General features: G+C 35.3%; 1 protein-coding gene across 1 annotated transcript; it reads left to right on the top strand.

The window, feature by feature from the left end:
- The first annotated feature begins 3310 nt into the window (after positions 1–3310).
- LOC109078960 (sphingosine-1-phosphate lyase 1-like) lies at positions 3311–20423 on the top strand. Its single transcript, XM_042768331.1, has 14 exons — positions 3311–3589; positions 8120–8285; positions 10342–10409; positions 11208–11355; positions 11606–11685; positions 12531–12659; positions 14343–14431; positions 14751–14859; positions 14962–15060; positions 15177–15323; positions 16934–17172; positions 17361–17507; positions 17720–17840; positions 18561–20423. Exons 1-14 carry the CDS (start codon positions 3578–3580, stop codon positions 18723–18725), a joined length of 1719 nt encoding a protein of 572 aa, XP_042624265.1. The 5' UTR covers positions 3311–3577; the 3' UTR covers positions 18726–20423.
- Positions 20424–20523: the final 100 nt, after the last annotated feature.

The raw sequence follows: 20523 nt of genomic DNA, 5'->3' as shown, positions 1-20523 counted from the left end.
AATTTGGTAGCAGTTGCAAACAAAAGACTTTCAACATGGTCGGATAGCACGAGTTTACACTTGGCCCCAAGCCCCCAAGCCTTGATAAATCTACATTTATTGAAGAGACCAAGAGCACTGTTATGGGCGCAAAATATTTACCGTGGTGCCCAAGTGTCCACAAAGGCACTCATCGCCAGTCTAACTAAATATGTATTTATAAATTGTAGGACATCTGATAACCATATGCTTTCAATAAAATGGACAAATAAAGCAAGGAGATAGGGGATGATGTCCTGCTGTTATAAAGGCCTCGAAATTATCCAAAGTAAACCAAATATTACCGCTTTACAAATAACTTTTGATGCCAGATCCATATTGGGATATCGCGGGACAGGTGTGGGTTTGGGATTGTCAGATTTGTCCCCCGATTTTTATCAGTGCCTAGTAATATCTTGCTTGTTATGCAAAGTATGGGCAAACATAAGCGACCTGTTGCTGTGGAAATCATAGATATCGCAAAGAACCTGATTTAACAATAAATGCGTCTTACTGAAGAGCAGGTGATACCTGGCCTCGCTCTCTTGATTGATACTTCTTCAACTGCTGCACTTTACAATCTGTTGCAATTATTTATGAAACGAAATCTATTTCTTATTATTTTAGCAAACAGAAGTACCAGGTGGGGCTTTATTTTCATCCCCAGCCTTTGTCTGAAGGGCATCTTAAGAAGGCAATCAAGGACTAAAACTCGCTGACCAGCTTTTTGCCATCCATTTGTTCCAAACTGGCAGAAAAGCTATTTAATTCTTCTCTCTTGTTCAGACTCGGAAAAGGCTGCACATAAAGAAGAAAAGGAAACTTCACTGCGCAGACAAAAACAACAACTTAAAAACATTTAATTACAACCCGGATGCCATATGTACACCTCTTGTTAAAACTCAAACAATGTCAACTCTTTTGTGTGCTAAAACGTGCACCTTTGGAGACGTGTGCGCTTTTGGAACGGTGTGCGCATCGAGACCAGAAAGATCTTGAGTACACTTCTTGGAAGAAGTAATGCAGTTTTAATGTGCTGTTGAGGTTCCTTTTAGAGTCCACCCATTGTGCTAAAACGCATATGCTTGTTATGACCGAATACACCAATTATAACTGAATGGCTAAGAGCTTCTTGCTAAAACTCTATTTGGTTTGAGCAATCGGGGGTCACCCTCAATAATTAAGCCTTGGTGCTGCTCTGAATGCGTGGGTTCAACCGCATCTTTTCTCTACATAGTACCCACATTCAGTGGCGCGCATAGACTTGAATAAAATTTATCTTACTAACTTACCAGTTTTGGGGTGGAAAAGCCATGTTTTCGTGGGAATGAGCAAAATAGGGGGAAAAACAGTAAGAGTTGTAAATAATTTTGATAAATTGTAGCTATTAACCTTATTTTTAAATCTCTCACACTTTGACCATTTCTTTGGAAAAAAATGTAAAAGGGCTATTTAAAAAGAAATTCTAAATGTAGCCTGTCTTAACCATTTTGGGATGCACTTTTATGTCCATTTTATGTCCCAATGGTTTTTATGTTGATATTTAATATATATATATATTATATATATATATATATATATATATCTATATAATATATATATATATATATATATATATATATATATATATTATTAAAATTAACAGACTTTCAACTTTTTTGCTGTATGAAGGTAACATTAAAATGGTCTCAGAAACATTTACTATGCCTTCATCATTTATTTTCAAATGCATTCCATGAATATATTTTTGTTGTTTTTTCCTTTCTCGGTCCAAGACTTTAAAAATTATTAAAATATTAGGTTTTTTTTTTTTACCCTCAGTTTTATTCATCGTTTAGTGTGCATACTTTAACAAGGAGACAATGGCTATAATGGCAATGGAGTGGAAACTTGCAGAAAAAAGACAAAATGACAGAATTCCCACGTGGTAAGCGTGTAGGCTATCTAGTAGATAAATTTAATAAATTAGTGAAAATGTGGAAAATACTTTTAAGGGAGTTCATTTTCTGCCCACAGAAACACCAATGACATTTATCCCACTTTTACAAAGTAATTTAAAATGAAATCCATGCAATAATGTGAAGAAAAGAAAAGAAAAGAAAAGAAAAGAAAAGAAAAGAAAAGAAAAGAAAAGAAAAGAAAAGAAAAGAAATCTGTGATATGGTTGAATTCTTTGGTTGCTTTTTATACAATTGCACCCACAAATAAGCATTTAACCATAGACTGTAGCATTTAACACAAAGTTACATTTTGTAGTTACAACCCACATGAAAAAAATACTATAGTAAATTTACTATAGAAAATGTAGTAACATTTTTAGGGGAGAGGATCATTTGTTTGTTATACACAGGCCTATTGGTTTAGGCTTTGCAACCAAAAAAGTTAAATAAAAATGTAGTAAAATTTCTATAGTAGTAGTGTTTTTGAACCATACTATGGTAAAGGTACTATAGTAAATTGTGAAAAAAAAAAAAACTATAGTAATTTATAGAAAATTTTATCATGGAAAATGTAGTAAAATTTCTCTAGTAGTAGTGTTTTTGAACCATACTATAGTAAAGGTACTATAGTAAATGGTAGTTACTAAAGTAAAGTGGTTATTTGCTGTGGTAATTCTACTATAGTAATATAGACAAACAACTTTAGCCATAAGTGCCACTCACGAACATGAATGTAAATGTTCACTCCATATAAGAGAACATCCTGAAAAAAATCTGTTATTTAGTGCAAAATAAACAATACAAGGTAGAAACATTTTACTAAAATAGCCTACCATACGTCTGTCCTTCAAAAACTAATAGCGCCATCAAGTGACCGTGCAAACGACCCTATGAAGTATAAGCTAATACAACACAAGAAAACACCAGTGCAGCCCAACTCACTAAATCATTTAGCCTACTGTAAATATTCTATGATTAAATTTTTTAATGCATTTAATATGAATCAAGTTTTCCATGCTGCCCCTTCTTTACCAGTTAAGAAACTTCTTAAATGTAGTGCTTTCTGATTATTAAAACTTTTAATCATTATAATATGAAAATATACCTAAATAATTAAATGCGCATCATCATCATCATCATCAACATCGACAACAGCAACAACAGTAATAATAAGCAAAATAATAATACATAAAATAATAATAAAAAAAAAAAAATAACCTTAGAACTATCGCAGATGTATTACCAGATTAATCAAAAAAAGAGACTCTACGCTGATCTCCATGGAAAATATCATGTAACTGTGGCGAATCTGCGAATCGTCATGATGTTGTGAGTTTCACATATACTAACAGCATGTGTGCTGGACTTATCGCTGTGATGCAGTACGCTTGCAGTGTTTGAAGATCAGCGTGCGCGGTGACAAGCCTGAAAGCAAATCGCTTTTACTTTTACTCACGGCACTTCCTGATATAAGGTTGCGCCTCAGATTGTGTCATGCAACGGGGCATTCGCTCTCAAAATAAGCCGAACAAAGATCTTTCGGGCTGTCTTCCCCGTTTCTCCCAGAGCAGTTGAAGAAACGACTTTTTCAGACAGGGTGTGTAACCTTGGCAAACAAAATGGACTACAGGGTAAGTGGGCATAATGTCAATTAGAATTCAGCTGTGCTTTAAATATAGTATGTTCCTAGTTATCCATACATGATGTAATTATGCCACAATGAAAGCTTCGACTGTAGAAAATAAGCATCTTTTCAGGTCAGTTGTATTTTGTTAACTTACTTTGTTTTGTTGGTCAACATACTTCATTTACAATGTAAAACTGAACTGTAACAGTGTTTCAGTGTATCAGACCTAGTGACACTTGATCTGATATAATATGTCTCCCGTTCAGTGCTGTGGATTCAGGTGATCTTATCATGTAGAAAGATGATTATCCATTTGAAGTGTAATTTATAAGAGAGTTTGGGCACAAATGTGACCCTGGACCGCAAAAATGTCTTAAGTCACTGGGGCATATTTGTAGCAATAGCCAAAAATACATTGTGTGGGTCAAAATTATAGATTTTTCTTTTATGTCAAAAATCATTAGGATATTAAGTAAAGACCATGTTCCATGAATTTTGTAAATTTCTTACCGTAAATATATAAAAACTTAATTTTTGATTAGTAATATGCATTGCTAAGGACTTAATTTGGATAACTTTAAAGGCAATTTTTCTCAATATTATTTTTAAAAAAAAATTTTTTTTCCAGATATTCCAGATATTCAAATAGTTATATCTCGACCAAATATTGCCCTATCCTAACAAACCATACATCAACGGATAATGTATAAATCTCAGTTTTGAAAAATTGACACTTAAGACTGGTTTTGTGGTCCAGGGTCACAAATGTCATACTGGTTACATAGAAATAACTTTATTACCATGTCCTATGTCAAATTGTGTGTATGTCTTCTATGATGTGTAAAGGAGAGTTTGAAGTGATGTAAGTGAGAGCTAGCATTATAAAACTGGTTTTCCTTCATATAATTCTCTGTAATAAGTGTTCGTCTGTGTGCAACGACCTGGTGCAGAGGGGGAAATGTTATGTTTCATTGTGTATGTGTTCATCAGAAGACTTACTGTGACGGGCTCAAACACAGAAGAAGTGCTATCCTTAACAAGGGGGTGTACAATGGAGCCAGATCTGTTCTGACTGCTGTCCAGCAGTGTCTTTTGAGACTGTATTTCAGCTAGTCTGATGCTCATGTGATGTGCTGAGAGATTTAATGTGTGTGAATGAACTATATTAAAGGGATAGTTAACCCATAAATTAAAATAGAAGTCATCTTGTACTCTTATGTCATTCCAAACCTGCAGGACTTTATTTCATCTGTGGGTCTCAAATATGAGGTGGAATAAAAGCCTCAGTCACCATTCATCACATAGCGACTTTCATGACTTTTGAGTTATATCTCTTACATATTCTTTAAATGTACACTATAGTTCAGGAAGAATGTAAATTTGATCAAAATACAGTAAAACAGTAACATTATGAAAATATATTACAATTTAAAATAACCATTACTATATTTTCAAATGTGATTTAGGCTTTTCCTTTGATGCCAAAGCTGAATTTTCAGCAGCCAATACTTAGAGTCACATGATCCTATTATGCTGATTTGGTGCTAAGGAATTTTTTTTTTTTTATTGTCAATGATACAAAACAGTGCTGCTTAATATTTTTGTACATACTCTGATGCATTTTTTTCCCCAGAATTATTAGATGAATAGATAATTCAAAAGAGTAAACATTTATTTGACATGTTACTGTCACTTCAAGTCAAAGCATCATTTGCTGAATAAATGTATGAATTTCTTTAAAGGGGTCATCGGCTGCTACATGTAGTTTGAACTGAAATGTGTGTTGGCAGTGTGTGTACACAACCACCCTATAATGATAAAAATCCACCCTGTGTTATTTTTTTTTTAATCTACTAAAATCTTTACCCCTTTCTCAAATGGAGCCGATTCTCAGATACTTGTGTTTATGATTTCACACAGACAGGCCCCTCCCATGATAGTTTGATTGACAGTGGCGTTTCAGCACAGACTGGACTGGCGTCATACCTTAGACACACCCTGAGTGAGCTGTCATCAGTCCACCATTGTTTCGACACCTAAGCAATTGTAGACAAGAATGTCTCCTAAGCAACTGGTTTTTTTTTTTATAACATTTTGCCCAATGTTGTCCAATGAAATAATGTTTATATTTAAAAGCAATGAAAACAAATATAGTGAAAGTAAGTTATGCTATCCGTTATGTGCAAAAAGGAGCTAAAATCCCATTATATTCTAATATTTTAACATTACAGTCTAAAAACAAAAATAATGATTTACAAAGCAGAAGTTCTATTCACTAAATTAAAAATTTAATTAAACCTGAGAGCACAGATTAATTGCATTATGTTTTGATTACAACATTACTGCTACTATCTGCTATCATAAAATAGACCTAGGCTACCTGTAATTCTACATGACTATTACGGTGCTCCTATTCTATTGCCCTCCATCTGTTTGGTGCACTCATTCACTGAAGTCTGTGAAGTTTAGAATCACAGAGTCCTGACCGCAAAATGGAAATATTTCCATGACTTTCTAACATTTACAGATAGAGAATATACCTGAGAAATGTAAGTTATGCACTGAGGAAAACAGTACATCTCAAATGCATTAAACAGTGCAAGTAGCGTATCTATCGTAGCATCTGATGGGCGAGCTGTGTTAACTGTCTTATGTGTTATTTTAAAGCCCTTATTTTAAAGCGTGTCTCATTAGGACAATTTAGGAGAAATTGGATTATGCACTTTCCCCATAGCAGCTCACTTATGTCCACTGCTATGATTCAGATGAGCTCGTATTAAACTACTGTAGCTATATTGTTATAAATGGTATTGCCTCATACCATATCGCTTGTAAAAAATATATATTGATATATCATACAAACTCGATATACCGCCAAGCCCTAGACTGAGCTACTAAAGCACTTTGTGGCTGATCCTGCTTTAGACATCTGAACATTTCCAATGGAAACATGAGCTCTTTGACTCAACAATGGACAAATAATCAAAGCTCAGCTAGAGAGGGTGTGATTGTCTGCAGTACACTAGCAGCTGAAAGCAAACAGTTTGAGGTGACATCTTATTTTGTATAAACTTACTTGTGCTTTGTTTCACTTGTTCTTTTACCACATTCATGTTATCTGTCAAGCTCAGAAGATCTTTTACAACATAGCAGACGTGCACATCCCTTCATCTCTTTTGCAATGTGTCTCTTCTCTTGCCTTTTGCCCTTTTTACAAGATAAAATAATCTCAGCTTTTTATGGCATGTTATGCAGTGAGATCCATCCTGTCTGTAGGTCTTGTTTCGTAAGACTGATAGGGATGCTGCCTTTAAAGATCTCGCTTCAGGCCTGTCGAGGTTCCATATTTTACATCGTTGTAATATTTGGATCCTGAACGTGTGATGCACATCAGTCCTGGTCAAAGGTTCAGTTGCTCACTTACATGACCTGTTTCCCTTCTCCTCTGAATCCACTGTACTTGGCAAACCCTACTAAACCTTTCGGAGAGCTTGTCATGGACTTAGAACTCTATTCAGGGGGTGTTGTTTAGCTCCTGCCTGATTCATTCATTATCTCCTTGACATAATGATTGAAATGAATAACTTTTAAGTTTGTTTAATTCATCTAGTAGTCTAATTACACCTCATTTATAGTGGTTTTTAGTATAACTAGGGCTTTTTACATTCTCAGATTAAACAAAATGCAAATTATAGCATTAGTCAAGCATTTGAAGACGAAACAAGATGCTCATTCATTGTAGATGACTAGGAGTTAACATGCTCACGATATAGTTAGTTAAGACTTTGTCCAGATTTCCTGCGTGGAGTTGGGGTGATGCTATTGGGACACGATATGTGCTGTTATCAAGGAGAACCACATTGTGCTGTAAAAAATAGTGATTGTGAAATGGTTCCACCAGATATGCTTTTTTCTGCCTAGTTAAATGGTGCAACCCTCCATGTATAAATATGGACTTCAGTATAATAGACTTTTTAGACTTTTTCTTATTCACCCATATCCTTAGAAGCCCATTTTAAGTGTTTGCTGGTAGCTAAGTTTTGTATGGCTTATTAATAAATAAGGTGTGGCCAGTGGGAACAATATCTCACTGAGTAGTAATCTTCTAAGCTCTCCTTGTTTCTTGTGGCTGAAGTTAGACATACTGCTTCCAAAGTTTATTAAGTGTAATTAGTGAATCCAAGCACCTGAGACAATTAAGTATGACTCAGTCTGCTATAGTAAGTATTTAATTGTTTTTATTGAGATTTTAATTTGCTAAAAGCTGTCATTATGCTAAGCTCATCATAGATAGCCATCATTTTTGTACTTATTCTTCAAATAGTGCCTAACCTTAAAGAAGTTTAGTAGAGTGTTTATTGAATCTTCTGTAAATGTTTATTGATTGATTTATGTGGCTGTTGCTTGTAATTACAGGTAAGCAGCCAGTTCTTGGTTTCTGTATGTTGTTTTCTGCTGAAGCTTGTAGTTTTCCAGCTGTTTACTGAAATTAGATTGGGTTAATTTCTGTAACATTTCTCCTTTCCTCACGCAGAGTGCCTTGGAGGTGTATAAGGAGATGGTGCTGCTGTACATAGGGGAGGCTCGACACTTTGTGAATTCTCAGTGTGCTGATCTGGAGCCATGGCAGATCATTGCGACCACTTTGCTGTTCACACTTGGTGCGGTGTGGCTAAAGGGTTTCCTTTTTCAAAAAGAGAGTAAGTGCTATTTATCACTCAGGGTTTTTTTTTTAAATCAAGATGTTTTTGATATGTATGTATCAGGCATGTTAAATATGTTGACATGTTTACACTATCGTTCAAAAGTTTGAGGTTGGTACAATTTTTTGAAGTTTTTGAAAGAAGGCTCATCTATAAGGCTCATCAAGGCAACATTTATAAAAAATGAAAATACAGTAAAACAGTAATATTTTGAAAAATTATTTAATATAACAACTTTTTAAAATATATTTTAAAATGTAATTTACTCCTGTGATGGCAAAGATGAATTTTTAGCAGGCATTACTTCAGTTTTCATTGTCACATGATCCTTCAGAAATAATTCTAATATGATGATTTGTTGCTTAACGCAAATTTCTTCTTATTATTATCATTAATGTTGATTATTAACAGTTGTGCTGCTTCATATTTTCATGGAAGCAGAGAATTTTTTTTCAGGATGCTTTGAGTAGAAAGTTCAAAAGAAAAGCATTTATTTTTAAATGGATCTTTTGTTAAAATATGCAAGTTTTTGTCATGTCACTGTTGATCAGATAAATGCATCCCTGCTGAATAAAAGTAATAATTTCTTGAAAAAATACAGTTTTGTTTTTAAATGGTAGTGTACATAATCTTGATATCTTTCCATGAGTCAAGAGAAGAAAAAAATAATAATGTAATTGCTGAAAAAGTACAATGGTATAAAAGTATAATTAATCAACAGATTTTTCACAGCACTGTTCACTTTCAGTTGGTCACTTCCAGGTGGAAAGAAGTTTCCGACACTAGGGGTCACTCTTGGGACCCCAGACACCTCTGGCATCATTGAGAAAAGGCCAATGAAACAAAATTTACACAGCTGGCCACCCCCCGGACATCCTTGTATAAATAAGCCAGCATAGCATTTGCTCACTTCTGTTCTGTGCCCCCGTGGTCTCGTAACGCAGTTCAGCAGCTGTGGCGTTTTATATAGGGTCCCCTAGTGTCAGAAACTTTGACACAACGTAAAAGTGACCGACTGAAAGGGAACATCTCTGTTAGGTATGGTAACCCTCGTTCCCTGATGGAGGGAATGGAGATTATGTGTCCCCTATATACAACTAACAACTGAACTGAAGAACTGCCTCACAAATGAGTGCCGGCGTTGCGAAGTGTGCTTCTGTGACACTTGCCGGTGCCCCCCTCTAATGAATTTCAATGAAAGCGGATCCTGCTCATTAAAGAAAATGTGAAAGCAAATGGGTTTTAGATGCTGTCAGGCGTGGCCAAACTTACTGATTTAATACAACAGGTATGTATTGTAATTAAGAAGTTTATTAATTGATGACAACAATAAAACCGAACGCTGGCTGTGTGTGTTCACAAGCCAGCTATTCTTGTTTGCCATGCAAATTTTGCTTAATTATTTTTTCACGAGATTTATTTCATTGGCCTTTCCTCAATGATGTCAGAGGTGTCTGGGCTCCCAAGAGGACCCCTAGTGTCGGAAACTTTGGCACAATGTCTCTGTTCCCTTCATCAGGGAATGAGGGTTACCATACATAACAGAGATTTTTTTTTTTTATGCCACTGTGTAACAATATGAAACCCAGCATTAAGAGGAACCCCTATGTTGCAAACTAATTCTAATTTAGTATTGATGTTATTTTTTTTTTTTTTGCCACTGCTTCACTATTCATCAGGTCAGGAAGTCTTAAAACAAAGATGCAAAATGTCAAGGCCACTTGAACAATAACAAAGACTGTGGCATTTGTAAACTTCATATGCTACCGGTGACTTAGACAACATTTCCTTTTTTTTTATCGTGACATTTTTATGGTTGAGTCATCATTCAGAAACAATGGTTTCATATGAGCTGAGGGAAAAAAAGCCAAACATTTACACTGAGGTCTCTCATTTGTATAATTTTACATTGCAAACTTTAGATTTCATACATTGTTTGAAAGTCTCAAGCAGTCACAGGGCTTCAATTTTTTTTTATTTAGAAAAAATGTCTTGCTGTGGAGACATTTCATGTCACGTCTTCACAATTTGCTCATTGTGTCATGTTTTCTAGGTCTGACATCAAGGGTAAAGAAGCAATTCTTTAAAATCATCAGAAAAATCCCATTTATTGGAGCAACAGTAAGCATCTAGTGGTTTTCTAGTTCCCTTTCTTCCTTAAGACTTCTCTTTCGGACTCGTTGATTGATGATTAAGTTACCACTGTCATGCTGAAGTGGAAATTAAGCCTTTAACAGACTTTCACATTAGACCCTGTGATTATTCCAGGGTTTACCTTGTGTCATTAACCTGAACAGAGCACAACTTGTCAGAACAGACTGCAGGTTGATTTTAATCTGCCTTGTCAGACTCTTTTGTCTTTTACAATATTTATTTGAATGCATCTAACCATCCTAACATTACAAATTACAACCTAAACACCCATTAGAACAGGGGATCTTTTTGACTTAAAGGCCTCCATTGTCCAACACAATATTCAAAGGCATAATATTTCTTTGGAGTTGATAAGAATATTTCTTTTGGTTTGTTCATCTGTAATTATGCTAAAGGTGCTTGTTTTAGAACTTTTTTGCAATAATGTAGTTTTAAAAATGTAAAAATAAAATAATAAGGAAATACTCATTTACTCATTTTTACACCATGATGTGTTTTCAGCATTTTGAACAAGTTAGATTTATTTTAAAATTATTTTAATTAAGTCATAAATTGAGAACCACTGCCTTAGAGCACTGCTAGTCATTAAAAAATCTCCTTTCAAATTTGCAAATGGATGAAGAAGTAACGTCATTATTAGCACTGCAGTAATTGTATTTATTTTCCCTTCAGTTCCTCTATTCCCTATATTTCTTGTATTAATTAATTATTCAGAGGTTTTTATGACACATTTTTGTTTTTTTTTTTCAATCTTTCCCTCATCAGATTCAGAATCAGCTCAACAAGGCATTGGATGACATGTCGATGAGTCTATGCACGCTAAAGGAAGGCATGTGCTACACCAAACTCCTACCAGCACAGGGCCTCACCCACAAACAGCTCCTAGACAAGATCAGGGAGTATGAGACACTGAGTAAGTCACCTTCAGCATGTCCCAACTCCCATCTGTAATAATGAGGGAAAGCCCAAAGGCTTTGATGATAAATAAGAACTTTTAAAGTTTCAGCCAGATTTTCTCAGAGTAAATTTGCCCTTCAGTGTGGGTGCAGTTTCTTTGCAAACAAGTTTATTTATTAGGGTATAATGGCACTGGTTTATACAGTATTAGAAGTCAGTGTCCCACCATTGTTCTGTCCTCAGTCTTTTTTCATACTTGATTTCAGGTGAAGTAGACTGGGCGAAAGGCAAAGTGTCAGGCGCAGTCTACTGGGGGGATGAGAAGCTCACAGATCTCCTGGTGAAGGTATAATGGCCTTTTAAATCATTTACATCAGCAAATCCCAACAAGGGCTATGTGTGTTCCAGGGGGTACTTTTAATTTTGCTTTAATTCATAAAAATTGACAAACAATTTAAATTAAATCTTCAAGGTTAATCTTATGATTCAGCTCATTTTTCAAGAAAAGGAGACAAAAAATATGTGAAATGCTTTTAGAATTTTGTTTTGATCAAACGCAGAATATTTGTTCTATCTGGCATGTCTTTGTTTAACACACAGTATTGATTTTCTTAAAAGCTTACTTTAATAATAAAATATTAATGATGATATTAATAATAGAAAAATATATACTGGTAATTATTAAATTTAGATAAGTTATACCCAGAATAATATCTATTTTAATTTAATATACAGTACTGTTCAAAGGTTTGGGGTCGGTAGGTTTTTATTTTTTTTATTTTTTATCTTATGCTCACTAAGGCTGCATTTTGTTGGTTTTCTGAAAACTGTAGTAAAATCATGTGAAATATTAATACAATACAATAACTGTTTTCTATTTTAATATATATTAATACGTAGTTAATTTAATGTGGAAACCGTAGCGCTGCTTAATATTTTTTGTGGAACCCATGATAAATTTTTTAGGATTCTGTGAAGAATAGAAAGTTCAAAACAACAGCATTTATTTGAAATTTGTTTTACTGTTATTTTTGATTAATTGAATGCATCCTTGCTGAATAAAAGTATCAATTTCTTTCTTTAAAAAAATCTTACTGATCCCCCCTCCCTCCCTTTTACTACCGATGAAGTGCTTTTTGATGGGGTTGTGGGTTGATGCATATGATTTTGTTTTGTTCCTCTCATTTGCAGGTATATGGTGAGTTTGCCTGGACCAATCCTCTCCATCCAGACCTGTTCCCTGGGGTTAGGAAGATGGAGGCAGAAGTGGTGCGGATGACGTGTGCCCTTTTTAATGGAGGGCCAGACTCCTGTGGCACAGTCAGTCCTTCTCACTGTCTTCCACATTTTCTAAAATTTCCCTTTGTTCTCTGCTCTCTGCAGTTGTTTGCACTTGAGATAATAGTGAAGTTTTGGAAAATATCTCCTTAACAGAATTTTTATAATGCTATGAGAGTTGAATACACTGGCTACATTCAAACAGCAGCAGAATTAAATTGTGTATCTAGTGTTTTTTTACAGTTATTGTGACAATAGAAAACAGGGCTTCCATGGGTCCTTAAAAAGTCTTACATTTAGTTATATCAAATTAAGACCATAAAAGTCTTAAATGGTACAAGAAAGTCTTAATTATGATTTCAATTATGTCTTAAATTTGGGGGACGGAAAGACAAGAATTGCTATATGGCTCATGGTGACGATTAAACTTCAAAAGCTATGATTTCATTGAATAAATATGAGCGCTTCACATTTCAAAGTCAGATGCGGCACTGTTTTGTGTACAGTCGTTACAGGGGAAACCACTATAGTGGCTATAGAAAAGAATCACCGCCCCCCCCCCCCACCCCCCCTTAAAATAATAACATTATCAGCCCCTCCTAAAAATGACTTGTAAACTCTATCAGGTGTAACTAATCACCTTCTCAATGGCATTTGACTTTCAACTGTGGTCATTTTGATTAGCTCAGCATGAAAATAGCTTTCCTAGAGCATTTCAGTCCTTAGTAGTGCAGCTAAAGCAAACGGATACAAAACAATTCAAAGGCGTTATCTGGTCAGAGAGGCTACCAAGAGGCCTACAGCAACTCTGAAGCAGTTGCAGGAATTTTTGACAAAGAGTGGTCATTGTGTGCATGTGACAACAATATCACAAATTCTCCACAAATGTGGGTTGTATGAGAGGGTTGCAAGAAAAAAGCCACTTCTCAAGTACAAATCTACATTCAGTCACACAGATCACCATAGCATCAAAACCAACTGATATGTCTGGCTGTAATCGAATACAGATCACCATAGGCTTCAACACCAAACGATAGTTTTTGACAAGCGGCCCTACCCCACCACCGTCCAAACAACATTCCTACAGTAAAGCATGGCTGTGGTAATATCCTGTTATGGGGGAGTTTATCTCTGTAGCAGGGATTGGAGCACTTGGAGCACTCAGGATAGAAGGAAAAATGGATGGCATTTTTCTGACACAAGAGGGTGATACTGACACAAGGGGGGTGATCCTTTTTCCAATTCAGTGATTGTTTTTTTTTTGTTGTTGTTTAAAAAATGGTTTAAAGGCTGAAATTTAATAATTATATAAGCCTTTCTGTTTTGTGAAAGTGAAGGTTATCATTTTATAAAACTTTTTGCTTGGGTGAAAACCTGTAACTGAACTGTAAACCATGCTTTGTTGACAAGCGGCCCTACCCCACTTATATGGTCTTAATTTTATTTGTGCAGGTCTTAATATGATTTAAAAAATCCTGCAGATACCCTGGAAAAGTGGCTTGACTTCAGTACTTCATTCATCTAGACAGTTTTTGAACTGCATGTGTAGGACAATTTTAGAGTCGCTCCAATTAATCCTAAACAAATTTCCATTTGCTCATTTATCAGTCCATTGTTTAAAAATCTGAAAACTGTATCTTATAATATCGAGTTTCTTAATATCAAGTCATTATAATGCTGTTCACTCAAAACAAACAACATTTTTTGTGTGTTCCTTTCATGAAGGTTACTTCAGGTGGAACAGAAAGCATCCTGATGGCATGCAAGGCGTACAGAGACATGGCTCATGAACGTGGCATTAAACACCCAGAGATGTATGTACTATCTCAGTCTAGTCAAAACATTCAGCCTCTGCAGTCATAATACTCTAATTCTGTTTAGGTTAATTAACAGTAGCTGTCAACCCACACTGTAAACAATTTAAACATATAAGTGGTTTGCTACAGTTGGCTATTCATTTACATAGGATGTATAAACACTGCAGCATTATATTTTAAAAATGCATTCAGTTTTTACTGAGTTTTATTTTAATTGGACAGAATTGGTGCTCATTAGTGCACCTTAAAGGCAGTTGTTTTATTTAATCCCATTGTGTAATTTTTTTTGTTTTGTTTTGTTTTGTCTATGCTCTAGTATTGCACCAATGAGTGTCCATGCAGCCTTTGACAAAGCAGCACATTATTTTGGGATGAAGCTCATTCACATACCTCTGGACAAGAAGACCATGAAAGTCGATGTGAAGGTACTGCTGTCTGGTTTGTCCACAGCAGACAGGCACATTTATGTGAATATTGACCAGTTTGATGTTCACCTCATTTTAATGAATACTTTTATTTGGTCATAGGCAATGAGGAGGGCCATCTCTAGAAACACAGCAATGCTGGTTTGTTCAGCTCCTCAGTTCCCCCATGGAATTATGGACCCTGTAGTGGAAGTGGCAAAGGTAACATTTGCTTATTCAGATGGGCATGTAATTCAATGCTTTTGTATTGTGGTATAAATTAATCTGTAGTGTATTCTTTATCTTAAATATAATTGAATGTTTTTTATTCTTTTTAGCTTGCAGTAAAATACAACATCCCATTCCATGTGGATGCATGCTTGGGTGGGTTCCTAATAATTTTTATGGAAAAGGCGGGTTTCAAACTTGATCCCTTTGATTTCCGGGTCAATGGTGTGACCAGTATCTCAGCTGATACACATAAGGTGAGAACTTGATAGTGAGAGAAATTAATAAATACAAGATAAATATTGTTATAGGGGTCATATGATGCAATTTAAACTTTTCCTTTCTCTTTGAAGTGTGACAAGCTCTTGGAGCATAAAGAAGATCAGTAAAGTTTCAAAAATTAAAAAGTCTCAAATCGTAAGAAATATTCTTTATAAAAGTTAAGAGTCAACCACTCCTACCTAAAACAGCTCATTCTAACACACCCCCACGTCTACGTCATGATATGGGAAGATTTGCATAACGCCACCCAAATGTTCACACAAAGAAAGAAACCTTTATTCTCGCTGTTGCCGATGGTGCTATGTCGTGGAGATGCTGTGTGTTTCGTTGTGAAAGCAAAGCTACTTTGTATGGCCTTCCAAAAGAGGACACAACTAGAAATCAGTGGTTAAGTTGTATTTACAACACTGTTCCAGAACAGTTCAAACCAAATATTCAGATGTCTGCAGCGCAGTTTACAGAGGACGAGGTCTGTTTCCTGAGAGAGAAGCCTACAATGCTTCTGTGCACAAAGGCTGTTTCTATAAAGTGGGGCAATTTACATATTTAAAGAATTTGCCACTGATGATTCAAACGCGAGTTTTGAGCAGTATAGAGTAGCACTTGTTGTTTGTCGTTTCTCCGATCACAAATGCAGACATGGTTTTATGTTTACGCAGCGTGTAAAAAGACGCTATAAGTCATTATAATCAGTAATGATGTCCCCACTGGATGCAACAAATGCCTCGTTTGTAATGGGTTTATTGGTTTTGTCTCGTCGTGCCGGGAGACGGCATCACAGTATAATAAGGGGCATAACATTTAAGTCACACGCTTGAGACATTCAGCCAATCACAACGCACTGGATAGCTGGCCAATCAGAGCACACCTCTCTTTTCAGAACGATGAGCTTTGTAACAATCTACGCGTTTCAGAAGGCGGGGCATAGAGGAGAAACAATAATGTACATTATGTAGAAAATAATGTTCTTTTTTTAACCTTAAACCGCATAAACACATTGCATTACACCAAATACACAAAATAATGTTCTTCATGTTTAGTGAAGTTTGGGATCAGTAAGAAGAAGAATTTAACTGCTGTTATTTTGAAAAAAAAAAAAGACCATTTCCATAAAAATAAAAAGCAGCAAATTTATTTTCAGCTGTAAACAACAGCCTATTAGAATGATTTCTGAAGGTGCATGTGACATTGACGACTGGAGTAATGGCTGCTGAAAATTTAGTTTTGCCATCACTGCATAAAGTAAATTTTTAAATATATTAAAATAAAAGCCAGTTATTTTAAGTTGTAATAATATTTCACTATATTACTGTTTTTTTCTGTATTTTTGATCAAATAAATGCAGCCTTGGTGTGTGTGTAAGAGACTTCTTTCAAAAACATTAAATTCTTACTTCAAGGTTTTGAACAGTAGTATTTTTTTTATTTATTTTTTTGTTATTGTCATGAATAAAACATTTATGCGAAAGATCTCTGACAGAACTACAACTATTTTTATTGATATCTGTCCAGATGTCGTCATGATAAAGATAAAAGTTAAATGCAAGGTTGATTTCATTTTAAAATCATTGTCTTTGCCCCCGCAGTATGGTTATGCTCCCAAAGGCTCCTCAGTGGTGCTCTACAGTGAAAAGAAATTTCGCCACTACCAGTATTTCGTAGCGCCTGATTGGCAGGGAGGAATTTATGCATCTCCGTCCATGGCTGGCTCTCGGCCTGGAGGCATAATTGCTGCCTGTTGGGCTACTATGATGCACATGGGTGAAAATGGATATGTTGAGGCCACCAGGAAAGTCGTTGGGACCGCCCGCAAAATCAAAGCAGGGTCAGTATTAATACCATTTTTAATATAATACATGAAAGACATAAACGACATAGGCAAGGTGTTGCTTTGAATGTATATCAACTGTGGTAAATGTAAATTTGCATGGCAAGTAACATTTACATGCCAGGAAAGGCACTGTACACAGAAACAACATCTTAAAAAAAAAAAATAACACTCTCTTCCCACAGAATCCGTAAAATAGATGGGATGTTTGTATTCGGGGATCCAGAAGTGTCTGTGGTGGCCCTAGGCTCCGATGTTTTTGATATCTTTCGCTTATCTAATGCACTGACTTCAAAGGGCTGGAATCTCAACACTCTGCAGTTCCCATCTAGGTATGGTTAAAAAATGTTCAATGTAAAATGTGCAGGTTATGCAAACTGATGTAATATCCCTAAAACAGAATGAAAGTTAATCAGGTTATGGAAAATACACATAGATCATTTTTTATGATTGTTTTTATGTAAAGGCCTTAGTGCATCAATTTTAGGCACTGGTCAGAAAAGTTGTTCCTCATTGTTTGTGGCTCTTTGTTGTTCTCTTTCAGCATCCATATTTGTGTCACAATGCTACACACACAGCCTGGTGTAGCTGAGCAGTTCATCAGTGATGTAAAGAGAGAAGTAGCCATTATCATGAAGAATCCTAAAGAGAAGACCACGGGGATGGTGAGTTTTCTTTTATCTGATCAAAAATACAGTACATTATGAGAAATATTATTACAATTTAAAATAACTGTTTTATTATATTTTAAAATTTAATTTATTCCTGTGATGGAAAAGCTGAATTGTCTGCAGCCATTACTCCAGTTTTCAGTGTCATATGATTCATTCTAACATGCTGATTTGGTGCTTAGCAAACATTTCTTTGTATTATCAATGTAAAAAGAAAAAAATTGATGCTTAATATTTTGGTGGAAAATTATAATTTTTTAGAACTCTTTCATGAATAGAGAGTTCAAATATAACTTACTGTCTTTACTGTCACTTTTAATTAGTTTAATGCATACATGCTTGAATAAAAGTATTAATTTCATAAAAATTACCCCATACTGTTGTATTCCCACACGCTGACAAAATTCACTTCTAAAAGATATACGCATTTAAATTGATTTTTGTCCAACCAAATTCTGTCTAGAATTGCCATTTAAAAAAAAAATAATAATAAAAGGGTACGGCTGCTTTGGTGTCTTGGTTGAACTTCACATTTTGAGATATACTTATATAGTGAAATATATATATAGTCATTTTTTCAGGCAAAATAATCATTGTCTATTAGAACACAGATGAGTAAAATCCTCACTTGGCACTCCAGTCCATGTATACTCTCTTCTGATAAACCATAATGAATAAATTACCCTGAATTAACTTTCCCCCTTTATGCTGTAGGGAGCAATCTATGGCATGGCCCAATCCATTCCTGACCGAACGATGGTGACTGAGGTCTCACAGGGCTTTTTGGACTGCCTCTATAGCACTGAGGTGCCCAAGATACAGAGCAAGCACCACAAAAACCAGAAGAACCACATGAATGGCAACTCTAAAGCGTACTGAGATTGACTGTCGGGGTCTCCACCCTTAGCTGGTTGAAGGGATGTTCACTGCAATCATCTAATCATTAACTTACTTCATTCAGTCATCTATTTACAACTAACTATTTTATGTATAAGCCATAGTCACCTGATATTTTGGGATTTGTGACTAAGGAGCGACAGTATCTTTTCTGGGACATATTAATTTAATTTTGGTGACCAGTGAGTGCGGTTTTCCTTGTTTCATTGGGTCAATGTCTTATTTTTATGACCAGTGCACACCATATGTATTTGATCACATTTCCACTAATATCTTTGGAAGTGTGCCACTTAAACCTCAGGATACCAGGGCAAAATGTTGTCACAATGACTTTACATTTTACATGTTATTGACAGACTGTTTTGACGGTTCCCAGGAATTAAATAATGCAGATTAGAACAAAATCCATAATACTGTTAACATGGATAAATCATGGAGTTAGGATTTTATATAATTGCTATATCTGCTTCTCAGTAGAAACCTGAAAACACAGCAGACCGTTTTTGGATGGTAGTACTGCTCAGGAGAACCTGTATTGCAAATGTTCAGTTTTATTTATTTATTTTAAATTCCCCATAACTAGGATAGATTTGATAATCCAGTTTTAAAACATTCATTTTATTTAAGAGAAAATATATCTTTTTTTTAAATGACCTGTGGAAATTTTTATCAGGGCAAAACTTAACAAATCCTCCCACCTGGTTGTGAAGTTCAACCATATTTCCAGGTTCAAATTCCCATCAATTTGGGTTTTCAATTTTCACATTTCATCCTATCTACCTCATATCTAATAGTTCAAATAATTGAACACTTACTCTTTGATTGTTTCCATTTTGTCTAAATCCTAAGAAATGTCATGTAATGGGGCATTTTGATCATCAGTCAATGACATGCTCCAGGTTATGGTACTCCATGACAAGTGTTTTCAGAGAGTCAAAGACCCCCTTAATTTGTGAGTCTTTCTTTTGTGTGTTGTATTTGATTGGGATCTTTGTTCCAGCTTAACTCAACTGAATGATAGCTAAGGCCTGGAACAGCAAAAAGGGACATTAATTTGTGCATGAAGTCGTTGATATGAGGATCACGATGATGACATGGTACCATGGAAACATCACACCAGATCTTGTAAGCAATGTAATTCCTTAAGCACTCATAATATTTGTGACCACTGTGTGTGTTCTTACATTTTAAATCACTAATATAATGTCTCTCATTTCAATGTATTTTTTTTTTACTCAGCAATTTCCATGTACTTTTTTGGGTACTTCAAGTAGGAGGTAGGACAGTGTTCTTTTGTATGATAACACTGTCGTACAGTGTAGTCTCAAGAACTGTAACATGCCTTAGGCTAGGACGTAGATGTGGATATTTGTTTTCTAACAGTTACCCTTCTTGCTTAAATTAAACATTTAAATGTCTTAATGCAATAATCTGTAATTACTGTAACTACTGAAACTGAGGCACCTTGATCTGGTTTTTTTGAAGCATTACAAGCACAACACTAACAGCATTCACCTAAATGCCTTCCACAGATGTCCGGGTGTGTGCTATTAGGTTAACACACTAGCTACATCAGCCTCAGGGACTAGGCCTTTACCACGTCATGCAGTCCATTTCAATTTTGTCGTGTAATGTTTTTGTTGTTCCTATATTAATTAATAAACCTTGTCTTGAAATAAATATGCTGGTCATGTACTATTTAATTTTTTTTTCTGTTTTACAGAATAAGGGGCCGTTCACTCTGCTCATGTTTTAAACTCAACATGTTCTTGTGACATTG

This window comes from Cyprinus carpio, chromosome A13, assembly GCF_018340385.1.
Source record: "Cyprinus carpio isolate SPL01 chromosome A13, ASM1834038v1, whole genome shotgun sequence".
Classification (NCBI taxonomy): domain Eukaryota; kingdom Metazoa; phylum Chordata; class Actinopteri; order Cypriniformes; family Cyprinidae; genus Cyprinus; species Cyprinus carpio.
Note: the sequence above shows the minus strand (reverse complement) of the source record. Positions and strands in the feature narration are given on the sequence as shown.

Bases quoted from the DNA above. Each gene is read 5' to 3' on its own strand.
- LOC109078960 (XM_042768331.1), top strand. The intron at 10,410-11,207 runs GTAAGCATCTAG...TTCCCTCATCAG, and splicing joins TCCCATTTATTGGAGCAACA to ATTCAGAATCAGCTCAACAA. The intron at 14,432-14,750 runs GTATGTACTATC...TCTATGCTCTAG, and splicing joins GGCATTAAACACCCAGAGAT to TATTGCACCAATGAGTGTCC.